At 38.0% G+C, this 24,754-nt stretch overlaps 1 protein-coding gene across 2 annotated transcripts in view; it reads right to left on the bottom strand.

Annotated features, from left to right (window-relative positions):
* The window catches only part of DDX42 (DEAD-box helicase 42), a 38,797-nt gene that overhangs the window by 12,194 nt on the left and 1,849 nt on the right, over positions 1–24,754 (bottom strand). Inside the window, exons 2-7 of one of the 2 annotated variants that reach the window (XM_047081625.1) lie at positions 14,096–14,332; positions 11,886–12,036; positions 7,423–7,484; positions 6,021–6,057; positions 5,065–5,214; positions 1,619–1,723 (exon numbers count right to left, since the gene is read on the bottom strand). In XM_047081625.1, coding sequence (XP_046937581.1) covers positions 1,619–1,723; positions 5,065–5,214; positions 6,021–6,057; positions 7,423–7,484; positions 11,886–12,036; positions 14,096–14,316 — 726 coding nt within the window. In that variant the 5' untranslated portion in view covers positions 14,317–14,332. Of the gene's footprint in view, positions 1–1,618; positions 1,724–5,064; positions 5,215–6,020; positions 6,058–7,422; positions 7,485–11,885; positions 12,037–14,095; positions 14,333–24,754 lie in introns of those variants that run through there. The other variant, XM_047081626.1, reaches the window with a different exon arrangement.

The raw sequence follows: 24,754 nt of genomic DNA on the forward strand, positions 1-24,754 counted from the left end.
CTGAGATAATTGTCATATGATTTAAAATGATTAAGTGCCCCATTTGCAATGACATGGATGGAGCTAAAGCGTATTATGCTACACAAAATAAGTCAGAGAAAGACAAATACCATTATGATTTCACTCACAGGTGGAATTTAAGAAACAAAACAGATGAAAATAGGGGGAGGGAAGGAAGAGTAAGATAAACAGAGAAGGGAGACAAACCATAAGAGATTCTTCACTATGGAGAACAAACTGAGGATTGCTGGAGAAGAGGTGGGGGACAGGGAGGATGGGCTAAATGGGTGATGTGCATTAAGGCGGGCACTTGTTGGGATGAGCAGTGGGTGTGATATGTAAGTGATGAATCACTAAATTGTACTCCTGAAACCAATATTACACTACAGGTTAACTAACTTGAATCTACATAAAATCTTGGAAGGAAAAAAACAAAACAGATAAACTGGGAAAGATTTGAAAAAAATTTAAAAATGATTAAGAGCCTAGAAAGCTCTTAAATCAAGATTTCCTTTTAAGAAATAAAAAATATTGCTCAATGATTGGAAAAAGACATGAGTATTTTTTGCCATTTTGCAGTAACTATTAACCAGATGGTAGAAAAAAATTAAAATTTACTCTTCAAATAAAAAGGGCAAATGAGCTCCAAATAAGACATGTCTATACCCACTGGATACAATCTATTGTTTCCAGTTTTAGTTCTGCCTGAAGAATTAAGTATCCCACTTAATGATGGTCCACAGCCACAGTAAAACATTGTTCAAACTACTCAGGTGAAGAATGGGGTTTATAGCCTCCTTTTTGACTCTAACAGTAGTGGCCTTGCAATGCTTCTCATACTGATATATCTAATCAGTATTTCACTTAAAGGGCTTTTTTGAGGGGGAGGAGTGGGGGGCGGTTAGCCTTGGAAAATAGACAATACGTGCATATGCATGCATCCTCTCTGGGAAAACAGAAGTTCAAATGTCACATAGAAACTGGTAAGGCAGATACAGGCCAGAAAGCTGTCTGCACTAGAGTAGATATTACTGTACCATCTGTGTGTTTCACTTAACTAACATCCAGCAGTGCCTAAACAATGTGGTCAATGTGCAACCCAAAGCTTTTTGGCAATTTAAAACTATTATTCTGAAATGAGTGCATATTCTAAGGTGTTAATTTCTTCTTCTAATTATTTTAAACATATGCTACATATTAATTTGAGTATACCTTAATTTAAAAATATCCTAGGATTCCACATATTGTTTGCATCTATGAATCTTGTCTCCTTTTCCTGAAGTTGGGACTTATATTCTTCATTTCTAGCCCACCCAACACAGTTCCTAGCACACTGTACTCGTTGCAGAATGACTTACTGATTTTAAGGTCACAATGACTTATTATTTCAATACCGCATACAAAATTGAATACATATTCATGTGTGTTGCATTAAAGATATAACAATTCTATCCCAAAATAGGTGGAAGACTAAAACAATAAAATCAAGACACAGGAGCCTTGCTATCAAAGATAGTCCAAGGACCATTAGAAAAGAAGGTTATTTTAGTTTGGATAAGCAATAATAGTACCTGTCAACTAATTAATATAAGAATATTTAGCACCATGGCTGACTTACCCGAAGATTGAGCTTATGACGGAGATCTATTAGCTGCTGAGGGGTGAGGTTGGTTATCTCTTCATGCTCATTGTAAAAATTTTTTTCAAATGGTGGATAGTCAATCTGCAGGTCCAATTATTCAAAGTTAGTCTAGAATTCAAGAGTCAATCCTGTAAGTTTGATTTTAATGCAAAATAACCTTTTACACATATTACACAAGTAAAGCCTTAACCAGCTAGTGAGGACAAAAGAATTCACTTATTCATGACACACATCCCAAATGTACAGGCAGTATCTTTTCCTGTATTCATTTTCTATATAAACACCAACCTACTTTTTTTTTATTTTTTATTTTTTTTTTTTTTTAGCATTTATTTAATTTTGAGAGAGAGAGAGAGAGAGACAGAGCATGAATGGGGGAGGGTCAGAGAGAGGGAGACACAGAATCTGAAACAGGCTCCAGGCTCTGAGCTGTCAGCACAGAGCCCAACGTGGGACCGCGGACCGCGAGATCATGACCTGAGCCGAAGTTGGCCGCTTAACTGACTGAGCCACCCAGGTGCCCCACCAACCTACTTCCTAAAGACACTCTTAAAGGATACCTCAGATCTGAACAACCGTGATGCAGACTAAGGAATCTACAATGCCAAAGGCCTCAGAAGACAAGTATTTTAAAGACATTCCACCTTATAACATTTAAATACATGTTTTGGAATAAGCTGTTCACACAGCTCTGGCATTTTTAAAAAACTTTTTTTTAATGTTTATTTATTTTTGAGAGAGAGAGAGAACAGGGGAGGAGCAGAGAGATAGGGAGACAGAATCAGAAGTGAGCCCCAGGCTCCAAGCTGTTAGCACAGAGCCCAAGGCAGGCCTCGAACTCACAAGCTGGGAGATCATGACCTGAGCCAAAGTCGGATGCTTAACCAACTGAACCACCCAGGTGCCCCTCATAGCTCTAGCATTTAGAAACATTTCTAATATTTCCTCTGAGGAGAGCTCTGCCTTTAGAGGGAGTTCTACTCTTTTTAAAACCTGAAACGCTTTATGTAACTTTTAAAAACTGTATGGCTAAGTATTTCTTATTCTAAAGAGGGAAGAAGTTATTCCTGACACTCTTTTCATAACTTATTGTACCAGGACTATAAAAAGAGGCATATCAGGGGTGCCTGGGTGGCTCAGTCAGTTAAGCACCTGACTTCGGCTCAGGTCATGATCTCACAGTTAGTGGGTTCAAGCCCCGTGTCAGGCTCTGTGCTGACAGCTCGGAGCCTGGAGCCTGCTTCGGATTCTGTGTCACCCTCTCTCTTTCTGACCCTCCCCGCTCACACTCTGTTGCTCTCTCTCATAAATAATAAACATTAAAAAAAAAAAAAAAGGCATATCACCACTTACACATTTGGCTGATTCTCTTTAACCACATAAGAGATCTACAATAAAATGACATTAATTGTGGATGCAACCTAAAGTTTAATTATATATCTATGGTATGATCAACAAAAAAAGTAAGCATTGTTTTAAAGGTTCCCCTTTAGCACTACTAATAGAACCTTTTGGAATGCTCCCCACACTGTTGCACTAAGCTGTAACAGGATGTTCTTCAGTTCTCTTTATCAGAATGGAAGCTCCATAAGGGCAAGAATTCTTGTTCACAAATTTTAAATAGAAATATGTAATTTTTTGCATATGGGTATGAAATAGAGTCATAAAGTATTTACTTGTATAAATAAATACTTAATGTGAATGTGAACAAAGCTACTTATAGGCAGAAGGGTTATCCTTTTCCTTACTGCTGGTCTCTCTGGGCAGACTGCCCACACTACATGTGAACAACTGTGGGCCACCCTAGCATGATGATGAGATTTGAGAGCTTCACCAAGGATCTCAAATATTTTATGAGATGATTATTTCAAGTACTTATGTGGTTTTCCTTATTAGGCCGTCATCCTTTGTCATAGATGCTTCCTCTCACATCAGTCTCACATACTTAGTTTCATCTGCCACATGTAAAATACCAAGGCATTATTTGGTAGCATCTGTGCAAAAGGAAACATTTCAAAAACTGAATATAATCCATAGTCTAGACCAGTCGTTTTCAAACTTTTTTGTCTCAGATGCCCTAAAAAACACGAACTTTTGCTTGTGTGGGTTTCATGCATTGACATTTACCATATTAAAACTAAAACTGAGAAATGTCTTTAAGATTTACTCATTTAAAAATAATATACTCGTTATACTCTAACATAAAAGCTTTAATTTTTAAAAAGTCATAACCTTGTTTTACATTTTTACAAATCTTTTTTAAACTTTTACTTAAGTGATCTTAATCTCTTCACCCACTGTGGCGCTCAAACTCACAACCCCAAGATCAAGAGTTGGATGCTCTACCGACCAAGCCAGCAAGGTGCCCCTTTTTTACAAATCTTTTTACAAGTCTTTTACTTAAAAGAAATTGGTTCCTACTATATTTACATTGTTGCAACATATTGCTTTGATTGAAACCTATGAAGAAAATCTGGCCCCACAAACATGTAATTGGAAAGGGAAGAGAGTATTTAATAGTCTTTTCAAATTATTGTGGATTTTTACTCTTCTTTGATAGTATACTAAGACTTGATCAGTGGTCACTTTTTTTTTTTTTTTTTTACAATGTTTGTTTATTTTGAGAGAGAGAGAACAAGCAGGGGAGAGGCACAGAGAGAGGGAGAGAGAATCACAAGCAGGCTCCATGCTCAGCTTGAGGAGCCCGACGTGGGGCTTGATCTCACTACTGACAGATCACGACCTGAGCTGATACAAGAGTCAGATGCTTAAGTGAGCCACCCAGGCACCCCTGAAAATTCTTTTGGATTTTGTGGACTCCCTGAGAAGTTCCTTCTAGGAGTCCTTGAACCACAATGTGAGAACCACTGTCCTAGACCTAGACTCACTAAGGCATGCAAGGTCTAGTCTGATATTTAACCTGAATGAAACACAAATTTTTTTCAAGTGGATATACCAATATCCTCATTCTCTTTTCCTGACTTAAGGAAACTAAAATTCCTAGTTCCACTTTGAAGCAACAGTCTCTCATCTGCTCCAGATCTGAGAAACAAGATTTACGGCAATTAAAAAAACATCTGTGTTTTTTCACAGATGTTTCAACATCATCATTTTGAAAGGTAGATGATGGTCTGGAAAACAAGTACAAAAAACTGCTTTAAAAAATTCTTAGCCTAAAATCAAACGGGAGCAAGAGATTCAGCTAAACCCTGAACAACAACATAGGCTATAAAGCCTGAACCACTCAGTCACTTTCAGACTCAACTACACAGCAGACATGAGAAGATCCCAAAGAACACATATTTTCGTGACATAAGGAGTATGAATCAGGATTACTCAAATATTGCAAAAACCTAGTATTAAAGCTGAAGAGAACTATCAGCTTTTGAAATGAGAATCAAATTTAGCAGGAAACACCATACCTCTGAATGATCAATGGGAGGAAGAGGATCAATGATTTTCTTGGAAGGTGCAATTGGATTTCCATCACTATCATATTCCAAATTATCTTCTTCTTCCTCCTGAACCACACCAGCAGTTGGGTTCTCTGCCATGTACCGAAAATAAGCTTCCTGCAGGAAAGCACAAGAACATAATCATATTCAAATACAACTAAGAACATTTCTGCTCCTGTAATTGGTGCACACAGTGTACCAGATGACTGCACAGTTTAATACCTACCAAGTAAGGCAAGACTTTAACTAGCAATGATTCCTTTAACAACAGCAGTATTCATAGGGACAATCAGAAAAAACGAATGAGACAGTTAGTACTACACAATGATTTAACAAGAAGCTTTACAAATCTGTCTGTCCCACAGTCTTCCTGGGGTGGGGTGTCTACCTATCCTGTCCAGAGCTGTGGAACACATGCTATGGATTTACCATCCAAGTTTGGAAGTTGACACTGATTAGAAGGGTCACAAACCTGGAAAGGGCTACTGCTCATTCTGTTTCCCTTCTCACCATCCCACAACTGGACATTGGTGGAAAAATACTAAAGGCCAGTCATTAAATTAATGTTCCATCTTGAAATACAAAAATCACAAACAGACCCTTAGAAAGAGGTAGAAGTCAGATGTTGCTAGAGGCCATCAGTAGATCCCATATTACTTCTTGATTCAGCAGTATAAACATTAATTTTGAAAAAAAAAAATCAAGCTGAATAAAGCTCATGATTTGTTTTTGATGTCCTAGTTGATCAAAAGTTCCATCTTCAACATGGGGGAAAGCCATGTGAATTTTTCTATTACCAACTAGTCATACATGTAGAAAAGGAGCAAGGAATGGCCATTTCAGTGAAGGCAAGCTCTAGCTTGTCCCCAGTATAGACTTTGTGGGGTAAAAATAAAAGATAGAAATACTGCATAGGAACTCACTTGGTCATCTTCCTCTTCAATGTCATCTCGAATACCCCTGGAAAAACAAGCGGAGAAACAAACTTCCCTGCAAATGTTCCACATACCCAGCTCCATACTTATAGCAGATTAGTGTTGAATTCCATACAGTAGCACAGGAACACTCAACACTAACAATAACAAAGCAACAATAAGCACACTGTAAACTATCCATCCATCATACATGTGTGGCTTCACTCTAGAAGCTGCAGTTTGCATGGGATGATATGGTACTCCTAGAAACATCAATTACTAACGAGGATAAGGAGTAAAAACTTTTGAAGATAGATACCCAAGGATCCTAGCCTTGTCGACCCCATACGACAAACACAATACAGTTGTAAAACGCATTTTAAAAAGCAAACTGCATTTTATAAAAAGACAAAAAAAAATAACCCTCTCTATTTGGCATACACTAAAAAGAATATCACAATTTTAATGTTCCCCAGAGTTTCTAAGTCTGGAGTGACTGGATTCAGCCAAAGTCCTTGGGGACAAAGAAAAACTATCTTAACTCTTTTGTAACTTTGGTACTAAAACTCCTAAGCAGTTCCCATGGAGAAGGGGGGCCATCGCCACTTGCAGCGCCTGTCAGGAGCTACAGAAAGTACGGCTGCTAAGTTCCCACAACCATGTCTTTCTAATCAGACTTTCTGCCTGACCTAGAGCACTTGTTGTTCTCAAGGCAGGCAACATCACCAGTGCAGGGCAGCCGGAAGAGGGTACAACACACGGTAAGCACCAAAGAGAGGGCCGAACCTCCATATGGCACAGGAACCTTGCAGGGGGCCTGAGGCACTGACTGCCACACAGGAGGAAATCCAACCACGCCTACCTGTGCCTGGTAGCAAAAGCCTTAAGAGGGGTGTATTCAGAAAGGGAAAGAGGAGAATTCTCTTTCCCAGAAAATAAAGTATTTCAAGTTCTGATTAGATGCTAAAGCATGATATCACTCCTTAAGTAAACCAAGTTAATCATTTGTTAATAACACACTTTTTTATGATAATCACCATTACTCCTCATAAGCAATCATACAGACATTAACCTACTTTATATTAATTATGGGACAAAACTCAGAACAATGAGCCCAAACTTTAGTAATTGTACTTTCTTAATTCCTACTGTAACTCACTCTTGTATCTACTAAAAAACTATTTACAATTAAACACCAAATACTATTATACTAAAAAGAATGCTTATTATTGCAAATGCAAGACTTCTGTGATGTCTATTACCTACAAAAATAATATTCAATATACAGGAGTAACTTCAAGTCAAGACATTTGAGAATTTTAATGTTTCTCTATAAACTTTGGGGGAATAAGCTTTGCAATACTTTAGCATTTTTCATGTAACCTTTGTGAGGGAGAAGAAAACAACTTACTTTACGTTTTTTCTTTCCTTGTCCTTTTCTTCAAGCCTCTTCATGTCTCTAGCCGCCTGATCCTAATGAAACAAAAGCCTGTATGGAATCATATCCACTAAAAACATTACGAAGGGAATTTCTTTATAAAGAATTTTTAGATTTGAACTAGTGACATCACAGTTTTGGCTATGCATTTTGACAATTATATCTTGATGCAATCAAAGTGCACTTTTGACAATTTTTAAAATATTTATTTATTTTGAAAGACAGAAAGCAGGGGAGGGGCAGAGAGAGAGAGAGAGAGAGAGAGAAAGAGAGAGAGAGAATCCCAAGCAGGCTCTGCGCTGTCAGTGCAGAGCTCGATGTGGGGCTTAAACTCACAAACTCTGAGAGCTTGACTTGAGTTGAAATCAAAAGTCAGACTCTTAACCAACTGAGCCATCTAGGCGCCTAACAATTATTTTTTCAAAGAGAAATGTTCTAAAATCTTGGTTATATATGGACTGCATTGCATACATGGAAAAATTAGAAAAAAATTCCTTGATTAGTTACTCTTTAAAAAAATGAATTGTGGCTGTAAAACGCCTTAAATTCAGGCAAATTAGCCTTTCTCAAAGCATAGCTTAAGACCTTTTACATCAAACTACCAATGGAGTTAGTAAAAAAAAAAAAAAAAAAAGCAAATTTCTGGATCTGACTTTGGAAAAACTGTTCTCACCATTTGGCAATGTCTGGAGACATTTCTGGTTGCTTCTGGGTGGAGGGAGTGGGAAACAGGGGGGGTTGTTACCAGTATCTAGTGGGTAAAGGCCACAGATACTGATAAACATCCTACAATACACAGGACGGCCCCCATAACAAATTAGCAAACCCCAAATGCCAAAGTCCTGAGGTTGGGAAAACACTGCTCTGAACCTACCAAATCAGAATCCTTGGAGATGGAGTTAAATGCATGTACTTCACATTTTTCACAGGCAAGTCTTGTATACAGCAAAGTGATAATCACTGATCTAACTCCCTGTTTTATACATGTGAAAATCAAGGTCAGAAGAATTAAGTAATTTTCCCCAAGGTTAAACACATCCTTGCACTATTGTTTCTTGTTACAAAGCAAGTTTTTCTGATTTCTGTGATTTAAAAAACTGTCACTAACTATAACCTAGCATGGTCAGGTGTTCTATCTAATCAAATGTTCCCGATAAAGAGGAGTTATTCTAAAATGAAATACTACATACAAACAAATCTACTTTTTAAGGAACTGAGACAGACATACACTATACTTGAGACTGTAACTGAAGTGAAAATGACATAATGTAACATAAGGAAAGGGCCACAAACACAGGACATATTTTTTTAAGCCCACATGAATCTTTTTTTTTGAAACACTTGCGAAAAATACATCTTCATTGTGAGTTCAAACACTAGAAAAGTTTACACTTTCCAGAACAGAATATACCTGAGATCAAGGATTAATGCAATATTGTGGCAACAACACTCTCTCCAAGATCAGACAATATCCAGTCTCTCTATCCTAAAATCAGCAAAACCCTTTCCGACACTATCCCAAAAAACACCCAGGAGAATGATGCCATGTCAAAAAGATTTACCCTCCTACAGCTTCAACTACTTGAAATGCCAAACAGGAGAAACTGGGACATTCTTGGATACTTCCACTCAAAAAGGGTTACACCAACTTGCGTTACTAAAAATTTAAATCTGAATTAAAACTGAGAAAATCAAGAAATGATTTTACTTATTCACCATTAGGGATTGCAAGATATAATGAGAAACAGCCCTTTGGGAAATGTCCGAACGTCAAGAAGATAGAGGGGGGAGAAAGATACATATACATATAAGACACCCGGAACATGACAAACCATTTATTGCCTTTACTTGCAGAGAGAACAGCTTAACATACTTACTAAATTGTTACCATGTTGCAAAGCACGTGAAAGTTCTGAATAGTTCTGGTAAGTGTTATGGCAGAAATACAGTACTATAAGAACTCAGACACAGAATGACACAGCAGAAAAGAATATGAGATTTGGAACTGATTCCGGCTCAGCTACTTATAAAGTGCATATTCTTTAAGAGGCAAGTAATTGGGGTTATTCTAAATCAAAGATGGGAAACTGAGTAATGGGTACCAATCTGACAATCGGTAGGAAGTAAACCAGGATAAGAAAAGTTTTCTTTTTCTTTAGGTATAGACATGCTTTGTTTGCATTTTAACAAGCAGGAATATTCTAAAGAAGCAAGCTCTAATTTTTCCTGTATCAATCACATGGCCCTGAGTCTTTTATTTTCTGATATTTGACAAGAGACCTAAGCTCAGAAAAATATTTCTCCACCGTAAGAAAACTACAACACGAGTGTGATGATAAACAGTTCTAAGTGGCAGCCTCAAAGTCAGGAAGATAAAACAGACTGATAGAACTAAGGTGAACCAGAAAAAGTGAGCCCTATCTAAAGGAGGCAACCATTTGCTCAGCACAAGCCTATTTTTGCCATGCAAAATGCAGGCTTAATACTGCCAGTGTCCACTTTTCAAGAGTCTGCACTTTTAGACAAAATCTCCTGATCTTAAAAATTCTGGCCCACATGTTTAAAAAGCAGTATCTAGGCCAAACAAAAATATCTATATTGGATTCTCTCTTCCCTCTTTTCTTAGAGAGGAGATCTGGCTTAAAACTTAGGTTACAAGTAACTGAGAAACCTGGAAGGACTTTATTTCATAAGCAATGAAGTGACAGTTTTTAAGTAAGAGGAATAACACCATAAGCAACATGCTTTAGTCTAATTACTCTGTTTTTGTATACCACATAAATGGGAGAACAGAAAGCCTAAAACAGGGAGAAAATTTAGATCAGGCAAGAGGTAATGAAAGTGTAAAGCACACTGACTGTAGTGGAAGCAGAAAGGAACAGACACAAAAAATACTACAAAGATGAACAGAACTTGCCAAAGGAGGGGAAAGGTAGCATGATTTACTGGAAAGAGCTAGGTTCTCAGGACTACTAAGCAAGAAAAAATATGGTCCCAGCTCTACCACAAAGCACCAATGGGATTTAGGACAAGGGCTCTGAATTACCATAGGGTTCAATTTATAATCTTCTTAGTTAAAAAATTACATTTCTATGTATTCTTTTCTGCCAATCCCTATTGTTATTTTGAGTATTAAATGAAGTCATGAACATGTTTGATTATCTGGCATTAAGAGGAATATATAAGACAAAGATCTGGTTGAGGAAGAAAAAGATGCCAGGGGGACACCATCCATGTAAAAATGGCCAGTATGTTTTAGAAAAACAGAGCTGAAACCAAAGAGAGACTGTGGAACTAAAGGCATGAATTATTCACACAGAAGTTAAGTTTTAGAAGTGGATGAGGTCACTAGGAATGTATAAAGAGTGAAAATAGCAAATCGACATAGAGAACTGTAACAATAATCATATCTGAGAAACTGGAAGAGGATCTTAATAACAGTAACAGACAACAGAGAGATATGTAATGATTTTTCTTGGTATGATATGGTAGTTATGTTTTTTAAGTGTTATAGAGGTGCAGAAATACAAATGGATGAAATGGTACGTCTGAGATTTACTTTAAAATAATCTAGAAGAGAGGGCTAGATAACACAAGATGGGCCAAAAGTTGCTTACTGATAAAGCAGGGTGAAGGGTACGTGGGAGCTCATTATTCTTACATGCGTTTGAAATTTTTCATAATAAAAAGTAAATAAATACAAAAGTCAGAGAAATGGAGAAAAAGGACAAAATGCAAAATCACTAAAGCCTCGTGAGAAGAGTTTTAAGAAGGAAGTGGTTACAAATTTCAATTTCTACAGGGAGGTCATAGATGCTGATATTAAAAAATAAACATTAAAAGTACAGAATACAGGGGCGCCTGGGTGGCTCAGTCGGTTAAGCGGTCGACTTCGGCTCAGGTCATGATCTCACGGTTTGTGAGTTCGAGCCCCGCATCCAGCTCTGTGCTGACAGCTCAGAGCTTGAAGCCTGCTTCAGATTCTGTGTCTCCCTCTCTCTGACCCTCCCCCGTTCATGCTCTGTCTCAAAAATAAATAAACGTTAAAAAAAAAATTTTTTTTAATAAAAAAAAAGTACAGAATACAGAATTCATAACTTTAGTAAGTTCCTTAGAAGTTTAACTGCCTTACATAAATTGACACTGAATGAAATAATGTTCATTCCATTTAAGAATATACAAAGAAATATTAAAACTTACACACATACAAATCTTGAGCTACCCTTGTTCAAGGGTCACAGTTCAAATTTTTAGGCATTGATCATCTCTGAAAATGCTACAGGGCATGTGGATGTATGTTTAAGAAACTATAGAGTAGGAGAGCAAAATCCTCCCCAAAAAGGGTCAGAAAGCAAATTCTGAATGACTGAATAACTAGGTTAATTTGGTATCTTTCTAACTGCTGCAACTTCTAACAAAACAGCCTCGATACTTGCCTCCACTTCAGCCATGAATGCCTCCAAGGGATCATCATCGCTGTCAGAATCTGGTGGCTTGGAATGGAACTGCTGGCGGGTAGGTGAGTTTTCAGCAGGAATATAAGGCAAATCAACATTGCTAGAGTCTTCTTCCTCATCTTCAAAATATCTGAAAATTAAAATGCACAATTAATAAAGGGAGTGTTTACTTTGGGGTTGGTGGATCCTTTGTTCAACAGAAATTTTTACTATGGTATATGTAGGTTACTATTAAAAGATCTGAACTCTACATGTTAAATTAGAGATCTCCAGGCTTTAGCAAACAACCTAATTATTATTGTTTAATATATACAAAATTCTAATACTGAGAAAAAAAAAGGGGGGGAAAAACAGTCACACCAAATTCTCCCATTTCTAGCGTCTATTCAAATCACATTCTAGTTCTGTTAAAAGGGATGAGTTTTCAGTACAAATTTAGTATATCATTGTTGAATAGATATATCAAATATTAGAGTTTGTGCTATGGAAAAAATTACTTTTGTATGAAATATTAAAAATCTAGTGTTTTTTTTTAATATAATCCTTCAAAAACATTTTAGCAATATATTCACAAGGCTAGGTAGGGACTTCAGAAATGTTGGGCTACTTTCTGAGGACAGAACACTTACAGTTAAAAATATATGCTCAGGGACACCTGGGTGGCTCAGTCGGTTGAGTGTTGGATTCCTGATTCTGGCTCAGGTCATGACCTCACTGTTTTGTGAGTTTAAGTCCCATGTGGGCTCTGTGCTGACAACACGGAGCCTGGTTGAGATTCTCCCTTTTCCTGCCCTTCCCCTACTCATGCACGCATACGTGCACTCTCTCCCTCAAAATAAATAAATAATCTTTAAAATAAATAAATAAATAAATAAATGCTTAATCTAAAATCATTCCCCATACTTAAGTATTCAGAAAAACAACTTCAAGGTCTGGAAAAGTATCCTTCTCTGTAGCTCTTTATAAACTAAAACACAACAAAAACAATGTTTACATTTAACCTCAAAATTAAATAGTAATACAACCAAATATTAAATAAATAACAATTGCAGTTTAAAATTTTAAAGCATTTCAGGTTTTTGCAGGAATTATCTTAAAAGCTCTAACAACTGTTATGTGCTATACACACACACGCATATTCATTTATATAGGTTTCATTTAACTAATGAAAAAGTATCCTTGAACTGGTAAAATGCTCTTTAGAATAATGATCCTTGACTTTTCTAAGTCTTAAACATCTACTTCTGTATTCCTGCCACATACCAGTTTTTTTTACTTTTTTTTTTTTTAACGTTTATTCATATTTTGAGACAGAGTGTGAGTGGGGGAGGGGCAGAGAGAGAGGGAGACACAGAATCCGAAGAAGGCTCCAGGTTCTGAACTGACAGCACAGAGCCTGACGCGGGGCTCGAACTCACAGATTGTGAGATCATGACCTGGGCTGAAGTCGGACGCTTAACCGACTGAGCCACCCAGGCGCCCCGCAACAAACCAGTTTTTAAAGACACCGGTGTGTACTTGAAAAATTCCCATCTTGAGTTCTTAATTAGAAAAGGAAAAATCTCAAGCATGTCACAACCAGGTTGGAAATAATAGCAGTGAGAGATTTCTTCAGAGTCAGTAAAAAATTTATAATCTACAGGAATTAAAGAGTTCAAACCTTTAAACCCCAGCTTTTATTAACAACGACTTTACCAAGTTTAAAAAGATAATTGTTAAATATGTTTCCTGTGAACTGCTGGCAAAAATCTGAATAGATTTTTCTCCCACCATAAGATGTTGCAACCTGACAGTTTTCAGACTTGGGAGTTGAGACCAAATGTGTCTCTCTACCAGCTGTGACAACTGCCTGTGACAAAAACTTATATGGGGTCAATAAAAGACTTCAGTAAAGGTCATCAAAAACCACACGAATTATTTAAAACTCTTCAGTCATATTTAGGTTTCAATGGCCTCAAATCTTTTTCGGAGCAAGGAAAGATATAAGCAAGCACATAAGCATTAGGTTCCTTACAAATGAGTAAACTCAACAATTTAACTTATTAGGAACAATACAATTCAGTGGGAAAAGCAATTGAAGAGGTCTTATTATTATTTGGGAAACAAAGGGTTTCTTCATCTCACTTTCTGTTGATGGAATGAGTATCTCAAAGCCCAACCTTTGCTCAATTACCAGGATTACCACTTACGCATTTTCTTCATCAAAGTTGGCCCGTTTAGATCCAATTTTGTAGAAAGAAGGGAGCTGTGGTGGAGCTGACTTTCCAAATCCGGAAGAAGAGCTGGTTGCCCCAAAGGCACTGTGGGACTGTTGTGGGAGTTTGGGTTCCTCCTTCTTTCCAGCACTGATGGCAAAACCTCCAAAGCCAAATCCCCTCTTGGTGCCTGGACCACCTTTATTCCAATTCATGGTGTCAATGACTTATCTGTTAGGAACAAGATACATTAATAATAAATTCAACTTTTATCAATAGCTCACGGAGTTTTATGTCCCTTCCAACTTCTACCTACATCTTTAAACTTCTGCCTCTCGATGAAAACTCTAACTTTGTACTTCAGCTATGCAATATGCTAACCTCAACAAACTGTCATATTTTCTAAAACACTGAAAAAACTGTTGTTCATTTTTTGGAATCACAATCCAAACAGGAATGCAAGATTTAATATCATCCTCTTCAAAATGATTTGACCACTAATTTAACATCTTTAAGCTGCCAAAAATACTCACAAGGTAACAAATATTTTGGGGATCTGATAGGTACTTATGTTTGCCAACAAAAAGTACCAACAGAAAAAGACTTTAATCTCTTAATATTTATTCCCAGGAGTTTATATTATTGTCTACCAGGAAATAGATGATCCTCACCCCCCAAAAGACACTAAAACAACCTATAATTACAATATAATGTAATGCTTATTGTAACAAAATCAAAGATTGTTCTCCAGTAATGATACCAAGAAGAATGAAAGAATCGAAACTTAAAAAGATTAATTTAGTTATTTGTAGATACTATCTATGTAATTGTCTCTGAAGGATACTTATGAACCACACATTAATTGAGCAATGCCCACTAGAACACTAGCCAGGAAGAAACCATGATTCACTGATCTGTTGCTTGAAGTACTAGTTAGCCAATGGTTAAGGATTACAACGAAATTTCCTGAGCATCAATCAAATCAGTTTAAAAACAATACTGTATTTAAAAAAATGCTATATTATCTTATTAGTGTTGGCTCCAAAAAACCTTTTTTAACAACAGAAGCTACCTAAGTTTTATAGAAAAGCAGAAAACCCACAAAGCAAAAAGGAACAAAATTTTAAACTACTTGAAATTTCCTCTCCTAGATACATAATTTTAATATCTTTGCTATTTTTTCTGTACTATGTGTACACACATACACGAACACACAATTTAAAAACAAACCATACTATATTGTTTTAGTTACCAATTTCTTCACCTAAAGATACACTATGAAAATCTTTAAATGTCAATACATCTCTCCACTACTGTTTTATGATGTTGTGAAAACTATCACTTACCTTTGTGCATACCTATAATTATTTCTTCAGGATCAATTTTCAAAATGCAATTGCTTAGCCAAAGGGAATATGTACTTTAACTTTTTAAAATTTTAATTACTACTTACATTTATGGAAAAGTACCTGATACACACTGAGTAAAATAAGAGCATGAAACAAGGTGGGTGGTATGGTTCAATGTAACTCAATATAAAAGCATGTGTTACATATACAAATAGCTGGAGGGCTGTTTCTCAAAATTTTAATAGCAGTTATTCCATTTTTACTTATTTCTTTGTATTAAGGTTTACTATTAACAGGAAAAATTAAAATGTTTATAATGGACTCTGAAGCCAATGTGGAAAAAAGTTCCTAAAGCTGCTTTTTATGATGACATTGTTGAAAAGACCATTAACAATATGCTCTACTTTTCTGGTTCTATGCCCCTCCCCATATACACCTTGTAAGTTTTGTTTGAACTGTTATTATACAGCACATAGTTCAGTCTACTGAGTATTAAATCTGATTTATGCTGTGTCAATCTCCACCCTTAGTTTCAAATAAGGAATTTCCTTTTTTGGGGGGGGGGCAGGGGGGACTGTCTTTAATAATTTTAGACCTTTTGGGGTGCCTGGTTGGCTCAGTCAGTTAATCAGTTAAGTGTCTGACTTCAGCTCAGGTCACGATCTTACAATCTGTGACTTCGAGCCCAGCATCGGGCTCTATGCTGATAGCTCAGAGTCTGGAGCCTGCTTTGGATTCTATGTCTCATCTCTTCTGCTCCTCCCCTGCTGACACTCTCTCTGTCCTTAAAAAACAAACATTAGGGGCGCCTGAGTGGCTCTATCGGTTGGGCAACCAACTTCAGCTCAGGTCATGATCTCACGGTTTGTGGGTTCGAGCCCTGCGTCAGGCTCTGTGCTGACAGCTCGGAGCCTGGAGCCTCCTTCAGATTCTGTGTCTCCCTCTCTCTCTACCCCTCCCCTGCTCACATCCTGTGTCTATCGATAATGAATACACGTTAAAAAAATTAAAAAAAAAAACATTAAAAAAATAATTTTGGACCTTTTATTACAGTTACACATGGCTAAAATAAGTACTTAATAAGTACTAGTTCGCTTGAATTTAATTAAGACCATCTACTGCTTTCTTCTTGAATCCCTTAGGAAGAATCAACATAATTCTAATCAGATGGATGAAATTTAGTTACAATATTTATAAGCAAGAAAATTTTAGTATCTGATAATGTTGTTTAACCAATCTGTGAACCTGGCTTTACAAGAGCTATTCCCAAACAACAAAAATGATGGATCTGAATTTTAACCTCATTTTTCCTAATGTATATAAAATATTGCAATGGGCTAATAAATAAACAACAGAAATCAGAATGTAAGCAAAGGAAGGATGAAAAAAAACATTCTGTAGGTTTGGGTAGATTTTAGGAATCACATGGGGGCACCAGGGTGGCTCAGTTGTTTAAGCATCTGACTTTCAGCTCAGAGCATGATCTCATGGTTCACAAGTTTGAGCACCTGCATCGGGCTCTGTGCTGACAGCTCAGAGTGTGGATCCTGCTTCAGAATCCGTGTCTCCCTCTTTCTCTGCCCCTCCCCAACTTGCATGCTGTCTCTCTCTCTCTCTCAAAAATAAACATTAAAAAAAAAAAAAAAAAAAGAATCACATGAACAATCTCCTAGCAGGGAAACTTTCAATGGTTTACTGAAAGCTTGCTGAGAAATGTCAGGCAGTGTACCAGGTGCTGGGGATTTATTTTATTTATTTAAGTCTATTTATTTTGAGAGAGAGTACATATGAGGGAGGAACAGAGAGAGAGACAGAGAGAGAGAGAACCCCAAGCAGACTCCGCACTGTCAGTACAGAGCATGACGTGGGGCTCCATTTCACGAACCAGGAGATCATGACCTGATCCAAATCAAGTCAGACACTCAACCAAGTCACCCAGATGCCCCCAAGTTCTGGGCATTTACATATGAAAAATACAGTCCCATTTTCAAGGGGTTCATGGTGTGGTTGCTAATAAACCAACATGATGTGCTGTAGCACAGGTACTGCACAAAGTGCATTCACTCGTGGCCCAGGAAGGAGGTATTAAACCCAGGATGAATGGAGAAGACTCAGCTTTTCTGGAGATGATGCTGGTGTTCGGTTTTAAAATCTGAAGAGGCATTAGACCAGGGTAGAAGGGTGAGAGGAGGGCTTTTTTTTTTTTTTTAATTTTAGTTGGAACACATATAGTGCAATATTGGTTTCAGGAGAATTCAGTGGTTCATCAGTTACACACAACACCCAGTGCTTATCACAACAGGCCCCCGCCTTAGTACCCATCACCCATCTAGCCCATATCCCTCCGTCAACCCAGAATTTGTTTTTTATCATGAAGAGTCTCTTGTGGTTTGTTTCCCTCTCTTCTCCCCGCCCCCAACAAACGTTCATCTGTTTTGTTTCTTAAATTCACACGAGTGAAATCATATGGTATTTATCGTCCTCTGAATTATTTCACTTGGCATAGTACATTCTAGCTCCATCCATGTCATTACCAATGGCAAGAATTCATTGTTTCATGGCTGAGTAATATTCCATTGTATGTATACACATCACATCTTCTTTATCCATTCATCAGTTGATGGACATTTGGGCTCTCTCCATAGTTTGGCTATTGTTGATAATGCTGCTATATATGCATTGAGGTGCATGTACCCCTTCGAATCTGTATTTTGGTAACCTTTGGGTAAATACCTATAATAATGCAATTCTTGGCTTATAGAGTGGTTCTATTTTTGGTTCCCCCCACCCCCCTTTTTTTTTTAAACTTTATTTTGAGAGAGAGAGTGAGAGCACTCGGGGGAGGGGCAGAGAGAGAGGGAGAGGGAGAAAGAACCCCAAGCAGGCTCCATGCTGTCAGCAAGGAACCTGATGTGGAGCTCAATCTCATAAACCCGGAGTTGATGACCTGAGTTGAAGCCAAGTCAGATGCTTAACCGAGACACCCAGGCACCCCTGTTTTTAGTTTCTTAAGAGAGGAAGGCATTTTAGATTGAGGAAACTGTAAGTAGTACCACGGAGAACTGGAAATAGTGCCGTGCAGCTAGAGTTCAGTGAGACTTCTAGGAAAGTTGTAGGTCACATATTCAGAAAGACAGACAGGGCCCAGATGTTGCTATGCTAAAAATATACAAAACTGTACTTTACCAGCTATAAGAAATCATTACTTTTAAGCAAACAGGGGACATGTTTCAGATCAGTGTTGAAGAAAGATTAAATGGTAGACAATATGAAAAGTAGGAGGCAAGGAAAGTGGCTAAGAGGTTATCATAAAAATACAGATGTAAAGTAACATGGTACTGAACTAAGGAAGTGGCTACAAGGAAGGAGAAGGAGGGGGTGGATCTGAGTTATTAAGTGTCTATGAGAAAGTTCAATAGGGGCGGGTGAGTGACAAGTGGATGTGGAAGCTAAGGAGCAAGGAAAGGTCTAGAATAAGTTTGGAAGTGTCTGGCTTTTACAGATTGGGGGAATGGCGAGGCCATTTACAGAGATAGAAGCCTAGAAAAGCCACGCTTGGAGAAGCAGGCAGAACAGGAGATGGGAGAGCTAAGGAAAGATGCTAACTTCATCTTTCTATAACTTCAAAAAGGGTCTGTGATGGAGTAGAGATGTGATACAAGACACGTGCATTTGAGGTTACTGGTATAGATAAGCTAGCAGAGAGAGGGCACAGAGAGTGAGAAAAGGGACAAGACAAATGTTAGGGTTGATCAACAGTTAGGAAAGGGCAGGGGAAAAGAAACTCATGTGGCAACCTGAGAAGGAAAGGAGGAAGGGGGCACAGTAGAGAATAGTGGCATAGAAGAGGAGAGATATTTTACAGGCAGAAAGAAATGTTCAATGTTCCATTTTCAATGGAAATATGTTTGTTTGGTTTTTTTTTTAATGGAAATATGTTTGAAGGGGAGCCTGGGTGGCTCAGTCAGTTAAGTGTCCGACTTCAGTTCATGTCGTGATCTGGTGGTAGATCCTCGATTGGGCTCTTTGCTCACAACTCAGAGCCTGGAACCTATTTCAGATTCTTTTTCCTTCCTCTCTCTGCCCCTTCCCTGCCCTCTCTCTCTCTCTCTCTCTCAAAAACAAAATAAACATTAAAAACATTGTTTTTTGTTGGATGAATAAATATACATTCAGGCTCTTCAAAATTCACCCCAGTATTTGTGAACCATCATCTTCCATTATTACAAACCCTGCCATCCAACCTTCCTGATTAAATCTAAGCCAATCATCCTCAATGTACCATTAATTCCTTAGGGTTGACAATAATTCTTCCTGTTCGACTATGTAGGCTTTACTACCTAGGTATATGACTACAGATCCTTGACAATCAGAGGTTTGAGGGATAACTGATACAACAAGCAAAAGACAGCTAACCTAATCTCTATTTGGTTGCATGTTTAAAAAAAAGAAAAAGATGAACCCTCCTCTGTTTTAAAACTAATTTCCATTCTCTAAGCAAATACTGTTTGGAGAAGAGACATCTAGTGGAGAGTTAAGAAAGAAATAAACATAGTGAGATTTTAAAAATTAACTATAGTCCTGCTATTTGTGGGTCTTCTCAAAGCTCCCTTTATTTGGTCTTAACATACATGCACACATACACATGCTTCTAAGCCTCCTCTCAGATAATAATAACATAATAATATGCCTGGTACATCCTTCCTACCAAGCTGGTAAACTCCTATCAAACAGCTCTGAAACTTCACCTCTGCCTCCCTAAACACTTCTCACATTGACAAGATGAAAACACCTGCAAGCTTCAGTCCCTGTAAAATCACCACATGGCTTCCACACCCAGTTAAAGTTCAGACTTCCTTAAAAACAACAAACCACCAAAAAATCCTAAATAACCCAAGTTAAACATAGGCAAAGTACTTGAATAGACATTTCGCCAAAGAAGATATATAAATGGTCAATAAGCATATGAAAAGATGCTCATCCCTAGTGAAGGGAAATGTAAATGAAAACCACATCCCCGGGGCGCCTGGGTGGCTTGGTCGGTTAAGTGTCCGACTTCGGCTCAGGTCATGATCTCACGGGAGGGCCGTGAGTTCAAGCCCGGTGTTGGGCTCTGTGCTGACAGCTCAGAGCCTGGAGCCTGTTTCGGATTCTGTGTCTCCCTCTCTCTCTGCCCCTCCCCTGTTCATGCTCCCTGTCTCAAAAATAAATAAACGTTTAAAAAAAAAGAAAACCACATCCCCTCATACTCTTTAGGATGACTACTAAAAAACAAAACAAAAACAAACAACACAACAGAAAATAACAAGTGTTGGCAAGGATATAGAGAAACTGGAACCCTGTATAGTGCTGGTGGTAACATAAATGGTTCAGCCACTGTGGAAAACATTATGGTGGTTCTTCAAAAAACGAATCCTAGAACTACCATATAATCCAGCAATTCCACTTCTGGGTGGAATATCCCCCAAAGAACTGAAAGCAGGAACAGACATCTGACCTATGATTTTTTTTTTTTTTTTTTGACAGAGACAGAGAGAATGAGCATGGGAGAGTGCAAGGGGGGTAGGGGCAGAAGGAGAGGGAGAGAGAATCTCAAGCAAGCTCCACACCCAGCACAGACCCGACGTGGGGCTCAATCTCATGACTGTGAGGTCATGACCTGAGCTGAAATCAAGTCAGATGCTTAACCCACTGAGCCACTGAGGTGCCCTCTGAACCATGATCTTAGCAGTACAATTCACAACAGTCAAAAGATGGCAGGAACCTAAGTGTCCATTGATAGATGAGTAAACTAAATGGGATATGTATACACACACACACATATATATACACACACATACACTATGTAAACACGTACATATATCAACATTATTCAGCCTTAAAAAGGAAGGAAATTCTGACACGTGCTACAACAACATGAATGAAACTTGAGGACATCATGTTAAGGAAATAAGCCAGTCAAAAAGGACAAACAGTGTATGATTCCACTTGTATTAGGCAGAATATAGTCAAACTCAGAGACAGAAAATAGAACAGGTTGGGGCACCTGGGTGCTCAGTCTGTTAAGCGTCCAACTCTCGATTTCAGCTCGGGTCACGATTTCATGGTTTGTGAGACTGAGTCCCACATCAGGCTCTATGCTAACAGCATGAAGGCTGCTTGGGGTTCTCTCACTCCCTCTTTCTCTACCCCTCCCACACTTGTGCTGTCAAATAAACAAACCAATAATTAAAATTTATAAATAATTTAAAAAATTAAAAAATTATTAAAATAATTAAATATATAATTAAAATAATAAATTTAAAAAAATAATAAAGTAGAATTGGTTGCCAAAGCCCAGGAGCGCAGAGGAATGGGGAGTTATTGTTTAATGGGTATACAGTCTCAGTCTTACAAGATAAAAAGAGTTCTGTGAACACTATGGTGGTGATGGCAGCACAACAATGTGGATGTAATCAACGCCACCGAACTATACGCTCAAAATGGGTTAAGATTTTTCTATGCGTATTATAAAAACAAAAAAATCATGAAAATTAAAGGATTAGAATTCCATTTGCACAAGTGTTTTTAGGTTGCTATTTTATTAGTTTATAAGGAATAATGCTGTCTAGACCGCAGTCTCTACTCTGAAATGCAAACATATTTGTGAAAATTTGATTACATCTTTTTCTTAAAAAAAAAAAACAAAAAACACTTTTTAAAATTTCTAATTTGATGGGGTGCCTGGGTGGCTCAGTCGGTTAAGCAGCCGACTTTGGCTCAGGTCATGATCTCGCGGTCCGTGAGTTCGAGCCCTGCGTCGGGCTCTGTGCTGACCGCTCAGAGCCTGGAGCCTGTTTCAGATTCTGTGTCTCCCTCTCTCTCTGACCCTCCCCCATTCATGCTCTGTCTCTCTTGTCTCAAAAATAAATAAACATTAAAAAAAAATTTTTTTTAAATAAAATTTCTAATTTGAGGGGCACCTGGGTGGCTCAGTAGGTTAAGTGTCCGACTCTTGATTTCCACTCAGGTCCCAGATCTCTCAGTTGATGAGATGGAGCCCTGCCTCCATCTGTGCTGACAGGGTGGAGGCTGCTTGGGATTCTCTCTCTCCCTCTTTCTGCCCCTCCCCTGCTCTCACATACTCATGCCCCCCCCCGCCCCATGTTCTTTCTCTCTCTAAATAAATAAATAAACAAACATCTAAAAATAAAATTTCTAACTTAAAAATAATTAGCTCTGTAATAGAAGCATAAACAAAGTTTAGTGAGCACCTGCTTTAAAGAGAACCTAAGTCTGGTCTTAGTAATAACTTTATTTTATACTGACCACTAACTACTTTGTTATGTGTTGATGCTATGAGGGATACCTCTCCTTACCATTTCCATCTCCACTATAGCAAGAATTTCTTAACAAGTCCCTGTTATCCAGCCTCTACACCACTACCAGAGTGATCAATAATTCACAATGTACTGAGTACCTATTTTGCCAGACCCTTTTCTAGGTGCTTTGGATATAGTAACACAATCAGACACAGTCCCAGCCCTCAGGGAGTTCAGTCTAGTCCAGGAGAAAGAAAAACCAAATCATAATTTCAGGTAGTAAAAGTGCTATCAAACCAAACCAAGAAAAAAGCAAGCAAGAAGAGGTAAGCTATTACAAGAGAAAGAAATCAGGTAAGGCCTCTCTGAGATGACTGATAGTTGACAATTAACAAACAAGTGACCCTCCACCCCCTCAACTCTACTATTCTAAGAATGTCTGTTTTATTGGAAAATTCTTGGTGATGTACATCTAGAGAATGTATCTACAACCAGCAAATATTCCGTAAGCTATGAAAAATGTCTATGTGCTAAAGTATAAAAAAAATGAGAGATACATAGCAAAAGAGAAAATGAATTTTCACCTCCTTTGGTCTGTTAATAGTGTGGAACTAGGGAAAGTCATATGACTTTCGGTGGGCCAATGCTTAGAAAAAACCCTCTTCCAGGTTTTTCCAGATCCTGACCCCGAACCTTCCTGCCGCATTTCTCATTCTGTCATTCCCTTCAGTTCAGTAGCTCTCCACAGTTAGTCAATCAAGCTGGAATGAGACTCTCCATTGTGGCAACAAACTATATACTTCACCATTCATATCTCCCAGGGTTTTCATGCATGCATCAGTGTTCCCAGAAAACCAAGCACTTTGGTAAATGCCCTTCCCTTAACCTGGATTCCTTCCCCACCAAATCTCTCACTTACACCTACCTAAGTCTTCTCCTTCAAAGCCCATCTCACATACCAACTTCTAGAACCTATGACATGAATACAACTCCCCCAGAGAAGTGGTAGCTCATTGCTTAAACTCCTTTTCTAGTCTTAAAACACCCAATATTTAATCATAACTATTAGTGCTCTTTCTCTCACCAACTCCAAGTTACAAGTTTTATAGGTGAAGAAGCTGACTTACTCATTTTTTATCTCTTTTCTTTTCCACAGCATGTACTCATTATTCATGTTTATTCAATATGCAGGAGTCCCAAGGAGAAAAACTAAAGATAGCATAAAGTCTCACTTGGTATGGTTCTAGGTAATAAAATGCTGACTTAGTAGAAAATCGTAACAGCATCGTAAACTAGCACAGACTATGCAACCAGAATATGTTCACAAACTCTAGCTTTGCCACTAACTTGATGTGAACCTCAAAAAAGTCATTTGGCTTCTCTGGGCCTATAAGATAGTGAGAATATCACCTACTTGACAGGGTTGGTATGAAAAATTGAGTTCATACAGAAAAATACACTTACAAGAAAGCTTGGCACATAGTAGGTGCACAATATGTATTAGCCATCATGTTTATCATTATTATTATTATTTCTCCAGAAGTCAATTTCTCCACTGGTAAATGGAGAATATCAAGCCACAGTTCTCTAATCTCTTTCAACTCAGGGATCCCATACAAGTGCCACAAGACACTGAAGATGTCAGAGATCACGAAGAGCTGGCAAGTGGGGATGGCTTCATAAGACAGCTAGAACCCCAGGCACAGAAAGATGCAAGCTGATTAGAGAAGTGTGAAGAAAGAAAACATTTTAAGGAGGAAAGCTAGATATAGCCAAGGTTAGGAAGAATAAGCAAAGGCTGAATAAGCGTGGGACATAAGGAAGATAATTTGGCTAGGGTACATGTTTTGGGCAATGGTGAAAAATAAGATCTGATCTAAATGACTTTTAACAACAGTGGACTACAAAACAATTGATTATAAAACCATGTTACTTATCATCTGTTTCTGGAATTGGAGAAACCTCTAGTGACGATTTGCATCCACTCTAATAATCTGCCCTGA

The sequence above is a fragment of the Lynx rufus genome, unplaced genomic scaffold, assembly GCF_022079265.1.
Source record: "Lynx rufus isolate CCGP_SWC_20201006 ecotype Redwood Valley unplaced genomic scaffold, mLynRuf1.p SCAF_18, whole genome shotgun sequence".
NCBI classification, from domain to species: domain Eukaryota; kingdom Metazoa; phylum Chordata; class Mammalia; order Carnivora; family Felidae; genus Lynx; species Lynx rufus.